At 35.5% G+C, this 13092-nt stretch overlaps 1 protein-coding gene across 2 annotated transcripts in view; it reads left to right on the top strand.

Annotated features, from left to right (window-relative positions):
- Positions 1–13092, top strand: part of LOC149791711 (protein timeless homolog) — a 133060-nt gene that overhangs the window by 106135 nt on the left and 13833 nt on the right. For both annotated transcript variants that reach the window (XM_089970219.1, XM_089970220.1), the window contains exons 24-28: positions 4363–4445; positions 6025–6154; positions 7536–7615; positions 8666–8863; positions 11875–12066. In XM_089970219.1, the coding sequence (XP_089826345.1) occupies positions 4363–4445; positions 6025–6154; positions 7536–7615; positions 8666–8863; positions 11875–12066 (683 nt within the window). The remainder of the gene's footprint in view (positions 1–4362; positions 4446–6024; positions 6155–7535; positions 7616–8665; positions 8864–11874; positions 12067–13092) is intronic.

The following is a 13092-nucleotide window of genomic DNA, read 5'->3' as shown; positions in this document are numbered from 1 at the left end:
TCTTAAAAAGGACGCTATGCCATTGTTGGACATAAACCTCTAATATAGCATTATGGAGCCGATACAAAATCTTGCATAATAATCAGCACTGATTAAAGAAAGTACAACAGAACTGAATGTTTTTGAAAAATCCTGTTTGAACCGATGTATCCCAAAGATAGTACCTATGAGCTGTGTAAAATATTTCATAACAAAATCATAAATGACAGTTTCCCAACTTGTTCAGGGTGGCTAAGATAGCTGTGTATATGCCCTTCCGACAGCATGCTGTGAAAAGGGAATATCAGCACAAAACAGTACTCATATACAGATTAAGGCACAGAAACAATCAGAATAGTAACGCTTATACAACTAGAGCCAATATCTTTTAAAGTTTTTGATTTCATAAGATCTCATAATGAGTGGATCAGGAAGAAAAAAGTTATATTTATAGAATGTTTGGTAAATATTGAAATGTGGCTGTGTCCTCTTCTCCCTCTTTTTTTTCTTCCTCTATTCTCCCCCCCCCCTCCCCCCCTTATTTTTGTGACAAGTTGGAGCTCCCATTTATGATAAAACCCTATCACCATCTCTGCGTCTGTCTCAGCCAGGAATGCCATAAGGTTGGGTAACTTTATGGTCTCCATAGACCTCCATAATGCATGCCTTTAAATCTCCATCGAAGCAGCCCACAGGAAATCAGACTTTTCCCATCAACCTGGATCCTTCACCATGGTGATGAGTAGAATAGTGAGTCTCTTAAGGTTATTAAGGGTCCCCATCATCTGATACTTTGATAACTGGCTGATAAATGTCTTCAGAGGGTTCTTCAGTCTGTGGGGAGACACACTATCCAGACCTAATCCCCAGCCAGGAGAAGCCAGATTGATCCTGTTGTCTTAGAATTTCATTTTCATGGAAACAGATTTTCTTACCTGTCAAGGGACAGTTCATGTTTCCACTCAGACGTATATTCTTTCATGGCAGGACTGTTCATGAAAACTTTGTTGTCTGCTCACCTCTGCCTCTTTTGACAGTGAATTTACTCTCCATAAGATTTTTCATATGTGGCCTCTCCAGTTCTTGCTTTTAGTGAGCTAGAGACCTCATAAGGACCACTAATGTGCCAGGATCCCCTTAGGATTCCAGTTTTCTGAATTGGGTAGTTCAATCAGAATAGGTTTATTTCTTTAGTTTTAATTTATGTCATGGAACCTCCTTGTACAACCACTCCCATGGCCTAGTGGTTAGAGCATCTGCCTCAGATGTGGGAGGTTGTGGGTTTGAACGTCAGCAGAGTCATACCACAGACATAAAACTGGTACTAACAGCTGTCTCACTAGATAGACTGGTTGGCCTGGTGTCAGGATAATGTGATTGGGATGGACATGATGCTACATGTCTGCGGCATGATTCCCCAGTGCTAGACATCACTATAAACTGCCACACTGCAGACAATCGGTAGGAATATGACGGATTTTTTTTTCAAGCTACGTTAAAAATCCAAATCACACACACACACTCCTTGTACACTAACCTATATGTTTAGTCATGGGTGTGCACCTAGAGCCAGAGGAGGTATTCCTGCAGGATTTGTGAAGAATCTTTCATTCAAATCAACAACTTAGAAATGTAGACAGATTTTCTGGCACTACACGATACAGCAGAGTTGCTATGGACAAATAGTGGTTTTCATGTACCTAAGATGGCATACCCGATATATTTTGTAAGGAGCCTGGAACCTCCTGTAACTGACAGCTTTGTAGGTAATCAATCTCAGAGTCTGCCACATTTCAGGAAAGAGAAATATTCTGGTAAACAGGGATGAGCAGTCAAGACTGAATGATCTCTGCACAAGAAAGTAGCAGAAGCATGTTTTTGGCTGTGGAGAAAGTCAGTGCTACAATAAGCTTCCTCTTTATGTCTCCAATGCTTGACCAGAGTGCATTGTCAGTGGATGCATTCAGCCTGAAGTGGGATTGATTACCTTCCCACATTTCAGAATAATCCCTCAGGTTCTTCATACAGTGAGGGCTTCCACATCATGGCTCATCCTGATTGCTCCCATTTGGCCTCAGCAATTCAACAATCTCTACAACATGTTGACAGAAGCCCTCTTCCCCCCACTGAGCAGCACAGATGCTACCTCTTGCACAGAAATCCATAGATTCTTCACTTAGCACCTGGCTTATATCAAATAATTTGTCTCTCTGCTCTAGTGGCCTTGGTTGGTTAAAACGTCTGCCTCCAATGCAGGAGGTCGTGGGTTCGAATCCCAGCCAAGTCATTAGTTGCCACACTAAAGACATTGTAGTGATATGGCTGAAAAATTGTTAAAGCTTCATTAAAAATCCAAAACACACAATCAAATAATCTGTCTGCCAAAATCAGTTTTCAAGATAACTCAGATATTGTCCAGGCGAGAAGGCAGTTGACTTACAAGATTTATAATGACAAGTGATCAGTGATTAGTGCAGTATGAAATACATTGATCCTATCAGCCCTCTTTTAACTTGAGTTGCAGATATTTTTCATTTTATATTCTTTGATAAAGGCAGCTTAGTGTTCTTTGGTCATTATCTAAACCTTATGAACCTTTGAGGGAAGCTTCCTTTGAGAATCTTACCCTTAAAACAGTCTTCCTTCTCTCTCTATCTTTGGTGAAGGGCAGGAGTGAAATTCATGCTTTTTCAGTGGAAAAAGATTATGTATGGTTCAGTGGCAACTGTGATTTAATTTCTTTTCTTTGCCACCATGGGTCTCTGGCCAAAAATCAGCTACTGTAATTCCAGCTCCAGATGTAATATTTAGTTACTCTGTGCTGGGGGTGATCTAGATAGAGTCCTTTGTTCAGTTTTGGATTTACATTTCTGTTTGGTCAGAAGGGAAAATAAGGGGTAAAAACTTTTATTCTCCCTCTCAGAGGTACCTCTGCTATTTCAGAAGCCACCTTTAGTGCATGGATAGTTCTATCAAAAGGGTTTATCAATCTGTCACTGAGAGAGATATTTCTTTTGTGAGAATCAAAGCCCACTTGGTTAATGCTATTTCTGCTTGTTGGGCCTTTCATAATCATTCTTCTTCGGATGATGTCATGACAGCCACATTCTGGTGGTCTAACTTCACCGTCTTTGTTATGCCTTCATTCAGTGTCAGGTCAGTAAGTTGTTGAGAAATTCTCCAGCTTGCAGTAGTACTTGTATTATCTTGGGGTACTCAGCCTCCCAAGAAAAAGAAGAAAAAAGAAACAACCTGGAAAAAGTCGACAGAGTAATGATAGGTAATGTATTACTGCTATTAATTTTTTTAGTTCTTTTGGGTAAAATTAATTCTACCTTCTATTATTAAATTTCGCTCATCCCTACCTGCTCTGACGTCTATTCAATTTTGGTCCAAGTCAAATAAAGACAGCAGTCTGAATTATGGAAGTAACTAAGGCATTAAACTGGGATTGTGTTGCTTTTGTTCTAAAATGTCTATTTGCTTTAGTTATTGAGGTTGTAATTTATTTTTATAAGATAGATTACAAAGCAATTCAGGATTGATAATATCTGTCAGTCTATCTCTGGCTGCAAAATTGATGTTAGGGTTTGTCCTTAGGTCATTTTTTAGAGACATTGCTGGTTGTCACAGAAGTTGGTTGTTAGATGTGTCATGTGAAGTACTGTACCTGTCAGTGAAAAATTATGACACTGTGACCTATACTTTACAAAACAGTGACTTGTATTAACCTTTGCATTTAACTCATCTCAGCCTATTGTGATGTATCTGCATCATGGGAAGTATTGTAGCCATCAGTGAATGCTAAGTCAGCATGACATACATTTTCTGGTTTAGTGGTTTGTACATATCTCTGTGTTGAGCTCAGTTTCTCAAGGTTATGGTTTGTGGTTAGATGTCTCTTCTGGATTTTTACACTTCTCAGTGAAAATTAGGTCAATGTGACCTGTATTTCATGGTCCATTGATTTGTTTTAGCCTTTGCATTGAGCTCATTTTCTTCAGTTCTGTTGTCAATTGAGTAAAAAAAACTTTGTAGTTGTGGCAAGAGTCATCCATAAAACCTAGGTCTTTGTGACATATTTCATGGTTCATTTAATTTTGCTTACCTTTGCATTTAGTTCAGGTCATTTTCTCAAACAGGTGTTCATCGAATTACATAAGTTAGTATTTAGATATGTTAATCCACAATTAAAAGATGTCAATCTTTGTAGAGTTGTACGCCTTGAATAATAAGCAAGAATTTAATGCAATGATTGCTTGCAATCTGCTCATGCTGCCATTGATGGTTTTCTTGTCGGTATCTAGAGCTGACATAACATTGATTTTCATAAATATTTGTACACATTAAAATGCTATTATTTTTCAAATATTTATCTTTCAGGATAAAAGCAAAAGTGCTTTGGACAGAAGATTTGGAACAAGAAGTTAGACGATTGTACGAGGAATATGTTGAACAGGACAATGGTAAAAAGTTATCTCATATATTAATTTTGAAAATGCACTTTTGTTTTCATCATGATTTATATTTTGCACATAATTTCAAAAGATTTATTACCATAAAATAAATCAGTATAGTAAAATTATAACAACTGAGTGCATGGTTAGATCTTACAGTTCAGTGAAAAGTTTTAGTAATTTATTTTGCAGATTTTTTTCTCCCATTTTCCCAGGTTTTATTATCTTGGTAGAGTGTCAGACTCATAATCTAAGTGTCATGGGTTTGATACCAGACTGGGTCAGCCACCATGATGGTTGCATTAGAAAGACACTTAGCTTGCATTCTCTGGATGATATAGCCAATACTGTGTTGATAGTGTGATTAAAAGGAAAGGCAACTGTTACTAAAAATTGTAAAGCTTTAAACAATTGAACAAAAACCTCAAAAGAGGTTTACTAAATTTGTTAAAATGCATCCTGGCTTGAAGGCCTTTCAGAATTATGCAAATGATGTCAATCAGCCCTCAGATATGATTGCCATCAGCAAAAACAGAAAAACCTTTAAAGGGCTTCATCCAAAAAAGTGAGAAATAGAATTTGACCAAATTTGACAGAAAAGATCCTGGTATGAAGTCCTTTAAAAATGTTATGTATAATTCCAGTCCAGCATCAGCAATGACCACAGTCAGTACACTAGAAAATATTTGAAATGACGTCTTCCTACAAAATAGACATGGAAGCAAAATTTGACACAGCATCATGACATGAATAACTTTCAAGTTATTGTACAAATGATTACACTCTACCATCAAATATAAATGTTAATATACAATAAGAAAAGCTTTATACCTCTTTTAGAACCTTTTTCGACAGAAAGTACACTGGCATGATGGCTTTCGGAAATTTATTAGGCATGAAAAACCTTTTGATATTGGATATGTGCATGTGTCGTCAAATACAGAAAAAAAAATTTTTTATAAAAGAGAAACCTTGAAATAAATCAAAACATTGGAAGAAATTTCTACAGGAGCATCCTTCTGACTCTGAATTTCTTGGACAACTGCTTTTGCATTTGCTATTAAGCAGGTGTAAGTCATGTGAGTGACCTTAGGCCCACTTGGGCCTTTGGTTTGGATGTTTCATTTACTAAATTAGATTTGAACCTTCTTAAATAAATAGTTGTGATATGAAACTTGTATTTCAGTTTAGTTAGTTCAGAGTGGTTAATCAGAACAGTTCAGTGAATCACCAGATTTGAAAGTAAGATTCAAACAAATATTTTTATTAATGCTTCCACCTAGTGCTTGAGTCCATTCATTCCGTCCATCACAGACTAAGGACTTTTTGGAATAAAACCAAATTTGGTATGAAGCTTGATGTCAACAAAACATAGTTCATGCTAAAATTTCATCTTTTTCCATCAGACGTTTACAGTTAAGGCTTCTGATTGACATGGAAGTTTTTCTTTGCATATTTAATTAGCTTTTTAAAAAAAATAACTTTACCATGCATGTTGGCAGGGGCTTTGGTCTTCTGTTGGCATATTTCTAGTTTCCTTTAAGGTATAGTCATAAATATATTAAAATCAGTATTTTTTCTGTGACAGAGGGGAAGGATGTTGTAGACTGCATTGCAGAAAGGATTACAGATCCCACCAAGAGCCGTGGACAGATTATTCGAGAACTTAAACGACAGTCACTTATTACTAGTGCCAAGGACTTGAGGAAACCAAAAGGGTAATCTGAGAACCTTGTATGAATGACCTTTTCATACAGAATCCTTAAAAGTTCCCTATATACTCACAAATCCGAATGCAAACAACATGGAGCCTGATCTGCTGTTGCATAATGTGCCAGCATATCATGGTTCATTTGTTCTCCTGATTATTAATAACAAACTGCATATACCCAGATCTGCCAGTGTATATACTACGGCAGATCTGAGTGTGATATAGTTTGGAGACGGATCCGACTTACAAGCAAGTATATGCGGCAGTTGAATAATACCCTGGATTGCTTCTTGTTTTATTGTCTAAGCTTTATTAATTTCACATCAAATGAACATAATTTTTTATTCATTTTATCAAATAAATGCATATTTTAAAAAATATTAGTGAAGATGTCATGAAAGTTTGCTAGAAGTTAAGCATTTATGGTATGAGTGTATTTGTCTTTTTTTATTTTTAAGGTAGCTTTAACAATCCGAGTCATATTGCTACAATGTCTGAAATGTGGCAGATTATAGTGATATCTAGCACTGGGGCATGATGCCACAGACATGTGTCATCATGTTCCATCCAGTCACATTATCCTGACACCAGGCTGACCAATCCTAACGCTTACCTCTTAATGCTGAGCACCAAGCAAAGCAGCTGCTAGTACCATTTTTATAAAATCTTTGGTATGACTTAGCCGGGTTCGAACCCACAACCTCCTGCATATGAAGTGGACATTCAAACCACTTGGGCCGCCAGAATGGCTGATTTAAAAAGAGAGTATTTTTAAAAAATGTTTTAATGCAATAACAGTCTGTATTTTTACAATGTTTGTGTAATATTCTGCTTGATTTGGTAAAATTGGTTGAACTATATATTGCATATTGAATTTTAAATAAGTAATAATTCTCATAATTCTCAAAGTCTTCTTTTTTGTCCTTAATTTTGTTTCTTCTCTTGAACTCCAGTCTTCACATTCATCTTCAGATATGTGACCCGATCATAATACCTTAGTAATATGACCACTGCCTTGCAAATCCATCCCTTCCAGTCTAATATTTTTTGCTTTAAAAGCTAAAAGTTTTAGGCCCAAATAGACGACAGAGTGATTCTCTTCTGTATGTGGCACCAAATACCAGCAGTGCCTGTGTCATTTTTTTTTTCAAAATGGGGTAAAACTGTTTGATGGCATGAGCCTTGCATCCAAAGTAGGTCGCATTGCCTATTTTTCAGAGTTAATTTAACAATATTTATAAATTCTGACTGGTGCCACAGAAAATGGGTAGATTATGAATTTTTTTCTTGAACAACTCGAGTTTTCCAAACAGAGACTAAGCTGTTCAATAGCAAAAACAAAAAGATGAAAAACCGTTTAATCACGACTTGAAAATTATTACCCACAGAAGTATGAGAGCGGGACCATGGAAGGAGGATCATGAAGTGGAACTCCGAGAACTGTTTGACAGATTTAAAACTTCAAGTGGTAAGGACTCAATAATTGTTTAAAATACTACTTTCTTCAAATGACTAGTTTATATCTCTTGAAATGTTGAGAACAAACTGGGAAAAAAACCAACAAAAACAAAGGAGCATTATGATTATTTTTTTGACATTGGATTTCATGATTTTAGAATTTTTAAGGTAGTATCAAATGCTATAAGATTTTCTGATTTACTTGAGCAAAAAGTCTTTAATATTGATGTAGGTTAAAGTGGAAAGAATCCTGGTGTTTACATACGTGAAATACACTTCAATTTCGTCATGTTAGCTAACTTGCTTTTCCTAGTTGATTTATTATACATCATCAGTCACTTTCTTGGTGTTTTATAATCTTGGAATTTGTTAATAATTCTACAAAGAGACTTAGTAAAGTCTTCCACGTATTGAATTCGGTGGTTATTTTTTGGGCTTAAATGAAGATTTAAATATCAGGCAGCTTAAACCTATTCTGTCTTAATATCTCCACTATGGTAAGATTTTGAATTTCAGAAATTTCTTAACTGTATTAGGGATCTAAACGTATTAGAGATCTAAATGTATTAGAGATCTAGACATATTAGGGATCTAAATGTATTAGAGATCTTAACCTATTGGACGAGATCTAGACAAGCAGCATGTTTGTGTATTTTGTGCAGTTGATGAAAAATGCATAATGAAATTTTCATTATGTTCAAATTGTGCGAAACAATTCATCTTCATTTCATCTGAAGTTTTTATTGTATTGATTCTGGCATAAGTCCAGTCCATGTTGTATGATGACAATTTAGATTAAAATCAGCTATGCTGCTTGTTCAAGTTCCAAGTGTTTTCTTGGATGTTTGAGTGCAAATTTGTCTGTTTTGCCACATTCACAAAATCTGCCATTAATTTTTATTTTTTTAAAAACACAATTAGTTCCAAACCTAAATTCTTATTTAGGCTGTGAGTTATGTATATTTCTTCAGTCAGAGAGATAACTTCCAGGAAAATCTTTAAGTGCCAAGAATTAGCATAAAAGTGTTCTTTATATTAACATTTGTTTACAACCTTTAAGACCCTGTTGGGAATATCGTCAGTAACTTGAGCATCAAGAGAAGCAAGGCAAAGGTGATAGAGAAAGTCTTGCAGCTTGGACTGGTGGAGGATCGGAAGCAACTGTACAAGAAACGATCACACAAGTCCCGCAAGGGTGGTAGCAGTTACGAGGATGATGATAATGATGATTTAAATGACAGAGGAAACAACGAGCAGGGTAATGCACAGCAGAAATAAATAAGGTTCTGGATGTGAAATACAAGCCTAGGACTATTATTGTTATTATTAATTATTAGTTAACTAGGTTATTAATTTTTCTGAGCATCTCTTTCAACTTGAACAAAACATCTTAAGAATTGTAGGTCTACACAGGTAACATAATGTAAAAAAATAACAGAAACGACAAGTCCAGTTTAGAATGTAAGCAGATACACTGTGTGCATTCAGGTGCGTACAACACAGCGTGTGCATTCAGGTGCGTACAACACAGCAGCTTTTACACTTCATGACTACACATAGTCAGGCATTGTAGATATTGATATAAACTGTTTGAAATGATGTTTGCAATACTCATTTTGTTGATGTATTATATCTTTTGCTTGCATAAATAACTCGTTCAGTTTATAATAAAATAGTGTTTTCTTTCTGGCTTCACCCTGAGTATAGTATGCATGGTATGTCCATCACTTGTTAACACTTGCTAAATCAACTAATTTACACCAAAATTTTCACTGAGCATCCTGACGTGAACAGCTTTAAAGTAAATACAAACGAAGAACAAGAGTAATCAATCATGACCATTGTTTCTGTGTCAGCATTTTCTTAATGTCCACTCAGCAGAATAGAATTGATACAAATGAAGAGCAACAGCAATCAGTCATGACCATTGTTTCTGAGTCAGCATTTTCTTAATGTCCACTCAGCAGAATAGAATTGATAAGGTGCATCCTGCCATGAAGAGCTTTCACTTTTTTTTTTATAGAGGCTGACAATTTACCATCATAAATGGCCACCATTACTAAAAATAGCAAAACCTTGAATGATTTCTTAAATTGGCTCCACAGAATCTGACCTGGCTTTTTTAATTTGTAGAAGCAGTAGCTTAGTTCATCGAGAATTGGGGTCATAAATATAGGTTAGCGGGTTCAATACTTGGAGATATCTTGGCCACTAGTATTGGATTTGTTAAATAAAACATGATTTTGAATGACCACAGTAACTGATATTTGGTTCACAATTGCCCATTTCTTGTTTATATTGCCGGAATACATATACATAAAAACTAATATTACATTAGCTGCCCTATCAGATAATGCATACACCATCTGGTCTCACATCTAAGGGAGAAAATTCTGTATTTGCCTGTTTACAGTACATGCATCAGTTGTGTACGTTGAAACAAGTACAACAGTTTCATTCAGCTACAAGAAATAGAGCAGAAGAAAACACCAAACGTTCCTTGGAACCTGATGTTAAAAGTTTAAACCATGAATTAATCTGTGCCAATAAAACCCCAAACAAGATTTTTCAAACAACCTAAACTCCTTAAGACAATTTGGTCAAAAACCCATCATCTAAAAAAGAGCTACTTATAAGAGTTGATCTAAATTTTGTCAAAAAGACCGTTAAAATTATATACTGCTATATAAACAAGGATTGAAACTTCTGTATAATCAACATATGTTTGCTTATAATGTGATAAACCAGTCTTCAAATCTGTATTGCTACTCACATGGGCTCATATCGCTTCTTAACATATAATACAAGGGACAACAATGTTTTATTTTTCTGTGACCCATTTAAGATTTGAAACCAAGACTTAAAGCTAGATGTGACAGTGTAACACTTTAGCACCAAAGTTAGCTTAGAGATTCTACATTTTATACTACAGATTGGACTTAAAACAAAGGGCAGTCTATTTTCTAATCTGGATTTCCTCCGAATATTCCCATTTGTTTTACACCTTGGGACATTTGGTTTGGGGTGTTGGGTTGGACCAATTGCCTATTGGGAATTTGTTTGCTGCCACCATGCTGTAGCGCATACGATAATCACTTACTAGTGTGCCAAGCAAACTTAAATATGTTGCATCAAGTCATACCTGCATTAAATCAATATGAAAATGATTCATTTTCTCAGAAATGGCACGTATTATAATCTTGATGTCTTTAATCTCCCGATAGACCAGACCTGGTACTCACCATTGGCATTACTAGTCACATGACTACACAAATCTGAAACTATGACATCAATAGGCCAATAGTCATGTGATATTAACAACAAAGAAACCCCTTTCTAATGTTGTTGTACAGAAATTCAAATATATTAAATGAAAGTCAGATTCTTTTTGTCAAAACCAGAAAGAACATATAATTCTCAACACATTGATTTGATGAACTAGAAACCTGTTGCTGTTGCAGCAATCTGGACTGTTAGATTCATCAAGCAAAGAGTGGTAGTCACATGATAAAACAAAACCCAGATAGTTGTTTTTTATTACAAACAGTATATGACTTTCGTTTTAATATTTTAATTTTTTCTATAACATTTGAAACCAGTTATTATTGATATCACGTGACTACTAGACCTATGATTTCATGAACATGTGGGTTGCAAGACTTGTGTACTTGTGTGATTTAGCAATGCAAATGGCGAGAATCAAGTGAAATTTCACTAGATTAAATGCATAATGACTGTAAGATTCTAAGATAATTTTCATGTTGATTTCATGCAGTTTTTAGTTGATGCAAAAGTATTTAAGTTTACTAGGTCATCTAGTAAGCGTCACTTTGATACCAACATATTGGCTTCTTGTGATGCTAGACTGGTTTTCATACTTTCCATGTAAGAAAAGATACAGATATCAAGCTGTCTGTGAAATGACCAGTCTACTAAACAAATCTAATCGACTGAGCTTTTGAATTGATTAAACAAATATGTTTATGGCAAGCATCTAAATCATCCATATGGCAACCTCTAAATATTCTGGTCTGAACTTGATAAATTCAGCTTCAGGTATGACTTGAGTTACATAATCGTTTCTATTGTGAAATGGTGGTGGAAAATTCTCGACTTTCTTTAATATTTGCAACATTCAAGGACTTTTCGGTCAGAAAAAATTATAATTTCTCCCAACTTTTTGGTAGCATGGGAACCCTGCAAACAACAATCAAACCATGTTCACATATTTATTTCTTGATTGAACAGCTGTTTAATTTTTTCTCTCAGAGTTTCAAGAGCTGCCATCAGACTTTGAAGAACCCGAGTTGCCAGAATCCTCTGATGATAACGGTTCTGCAGGTAGTTCCACTGATGAATCAGATTCTGATGTGGAGAAAGAGGCAGAATCTTTTGCAGAAAATTTGGGTGTGATAAGCGAAGGAAATATGTCTTCCATTATACGAAGCTTGGTGGAGAAAGGTTTGTAGTATGGTATTCACACACACACACACACCATTCCTGGGCAGTTTGTACCCCCTCCCCTACTGATTTTAAGAATTCATTAAAGATGTTAAACAAATGCACACAAAACTTAGTTATTTCATTCATCAATACATAATTTCTAACATGATCATCCACAGGGGGTCTCAAACACTGTCATCTTGTTTGATCTACCACATGAGAAAATCTTGAAGGATTTCAGTTTATATGACTAAAATGTATATATTTTGTTTACTCTATGCTTTCAGGATCTTACATGTTACTTTTTTATTTTATCTATATATTTTACAGAATTTTAGCATCTTGACAATTTAAATTTTATCTTCTCAGTGTTAGTGTTTACATTTTTTGGCAAGGATGCATCTTCCTAACTTATTGCACAGTTCATTTTACATTTGTCTAAATTTACATTCAGTTGGGTGGCCGAGTGGTCTAAAGCACTCTCCGTTATGGATCATTGCCATCTCACCTCTGTCTGTGTGGGTTCGAGTGTTGGATTCAGACAACGTGGGTATGTGAGAAAGCTTGTCAGTAGCTTCTCGTGGGTTGGTGGTTCTTTCCGGTAGTTTTCCAGGGTTCTTCCTCCACCATTAATACTGGCTGCCATGTATAGCCTATCATGTGCTGAAAAATGGCATTAAACCCTACAACAACAACAACATTCAGTTGGAATCATTAAATATCTATAACACTGAGATGTCATAAAATGCTACTGCATAAATGTATTTATACATACAATAATTGCAGCTGCATTAAATGTAACAAAGATTTCCATTGGATAGAAAGTAACCAAGTGATTGGTTAAACTGTGTTTCTTTCCAAATAAACTGTATGGAGAAACTTCTTTATATCTTTTGATAATTAGACTTACCAACAAAGTAACCAGTGTAAGCATTGAAAGAGAAAGTTGGACACACTGTAAGCCTTCAGAATGAAATAAAAACAATTGAATAAATTGGTTTTGACAAAATCATAAAACAAATCTGTGGATCAACCAGCTAAATT

The sequence above is a fragment of the Sinohyriopsis cumingii genome, chromosome 9, assembly GCF_028554795.1.
Source record: "Sinohyriopsis cumingii isolate HCF-2022 chromosome 9, ASM2855479v2, whole genome shotgun sequence".
In the NCBI taxonomy this organism is placed as follows: Eukaryota; Metazoa; Mollusca; class Bivalvia; order Unionida; family Unionidae; genus Sinohyriopsis; species Sinohyriopsis cumingii.
Note: the sequence above shows the minus strand (reverse complement) of the source record. Positions and strands in the feature narration are given on the sequence as shown.